We start from the raw sequence: 908 nt of genomic DNA on the forward strand, positions 1-908 counted from the left end.
CACACGTACTTACCTTGATTATTAACAGTATCACACTATATATATATTCTACAAAATAACTTAACGTTGAAGGTTTGGTGGTGAGTCACTGCCTGCCATGTTTGAGAGAACATCTGTTCCCATCTCGCGTTCATATGGCAGCTTTGAGGAATATTAAGGTCATATAGTTGTGCACAATTATATAATAAAAAATTGTTTTACATGCACATCATCATGCTCCTGAATAACGAAAAGGGACGCATCTATCAAACGGAAATGTATAATAATATGCATGCTTAAATATGCCTGTGACATTTACCCTGCTTAATAATTAGAGGTACTTGTATACGGTTCCCTCATCTCGTGCATCACTTGTGCAATGTATGTTCCCTTTTACAGCTGTACATTCAGGTTGTGGTTTATATCATGTTACTCAGATGTTGGTTAATATCTTTTGCACAGAGTGTAGAACGATATATGGAAATACTATAATAGATTAAATGAATAATATATTTTTTTGCAGTACATTAAGAGAGAAAATATTTCCGGAAGTACATCTTTCCATTAGTAAAAGACAGTATTTTTTGTTATTTTTTACAATACACCAGCACAAAAACTATCCTTCCAGTACACGAATAATGAAAACTTTCCTTGCAACACATCAGTAAGTCGTCCATACCATACAGTACCCCCCCAGGCATCAATTCAGGAACCATTTACCACGCTAAAAGAGTGGTGTATGCTAACCGATGTCCCTTTTCCCCCACAGGGTTTGTTTGCACGCCACCCTGCCCATCAACACCCCATCATCTTCCTGAAAGATGTTAGCGGGGATGAGTGCGAGGCGTTGCTTACCTATATGTACCGCGGGGAGGTGTCCGTCAGCCATGATCAGATACAACGCATCCTCCGCGTCGCTAACTCACTTC

General features: G+C 39.1%; 1 protein-coding gene across 14 annotated transcripts in view; it reads left to right on the top strand.

The window, feature by feature from the left end:
• Positions 1 to 908, top strand: part of LOC119590797 (E3 SUMO-protein ligase EGR2-like) — a 113,995-nt gene that overhangs the window by 108,557 nt on the left and 4,530 nt on the right. For all 14 annotated transcript variants that reach the window (XM_037939509.1, XM_037939516.1, XM_037939512.1 and 11 more), the window contains one exon: positions 749 to 905. In XM_037939509.1, coding sequence (XP_037795437.1) covers positions 749 to 905 — 157 coding nt within the window. The remainder of the gene's footprint in view (positions 1 to 748; positions 906 to 908) is intronic.

Source organism: Penaeus monodon, chromosome 27 (genome assembly GCF_015228065.2).
Source record: "Penaeus monodon isolate SGIC_2016 chromosome 27, NSTDA_Pmon_1, whole genome shotgun sequence".
In the NCBI taxonomy this organism is placed as follows: Eukaryota; Metazoa; Arthropoda; class Malacostraca; order Decapoda; family Penaeidae; genus Penaeus; species Penaeus monodon.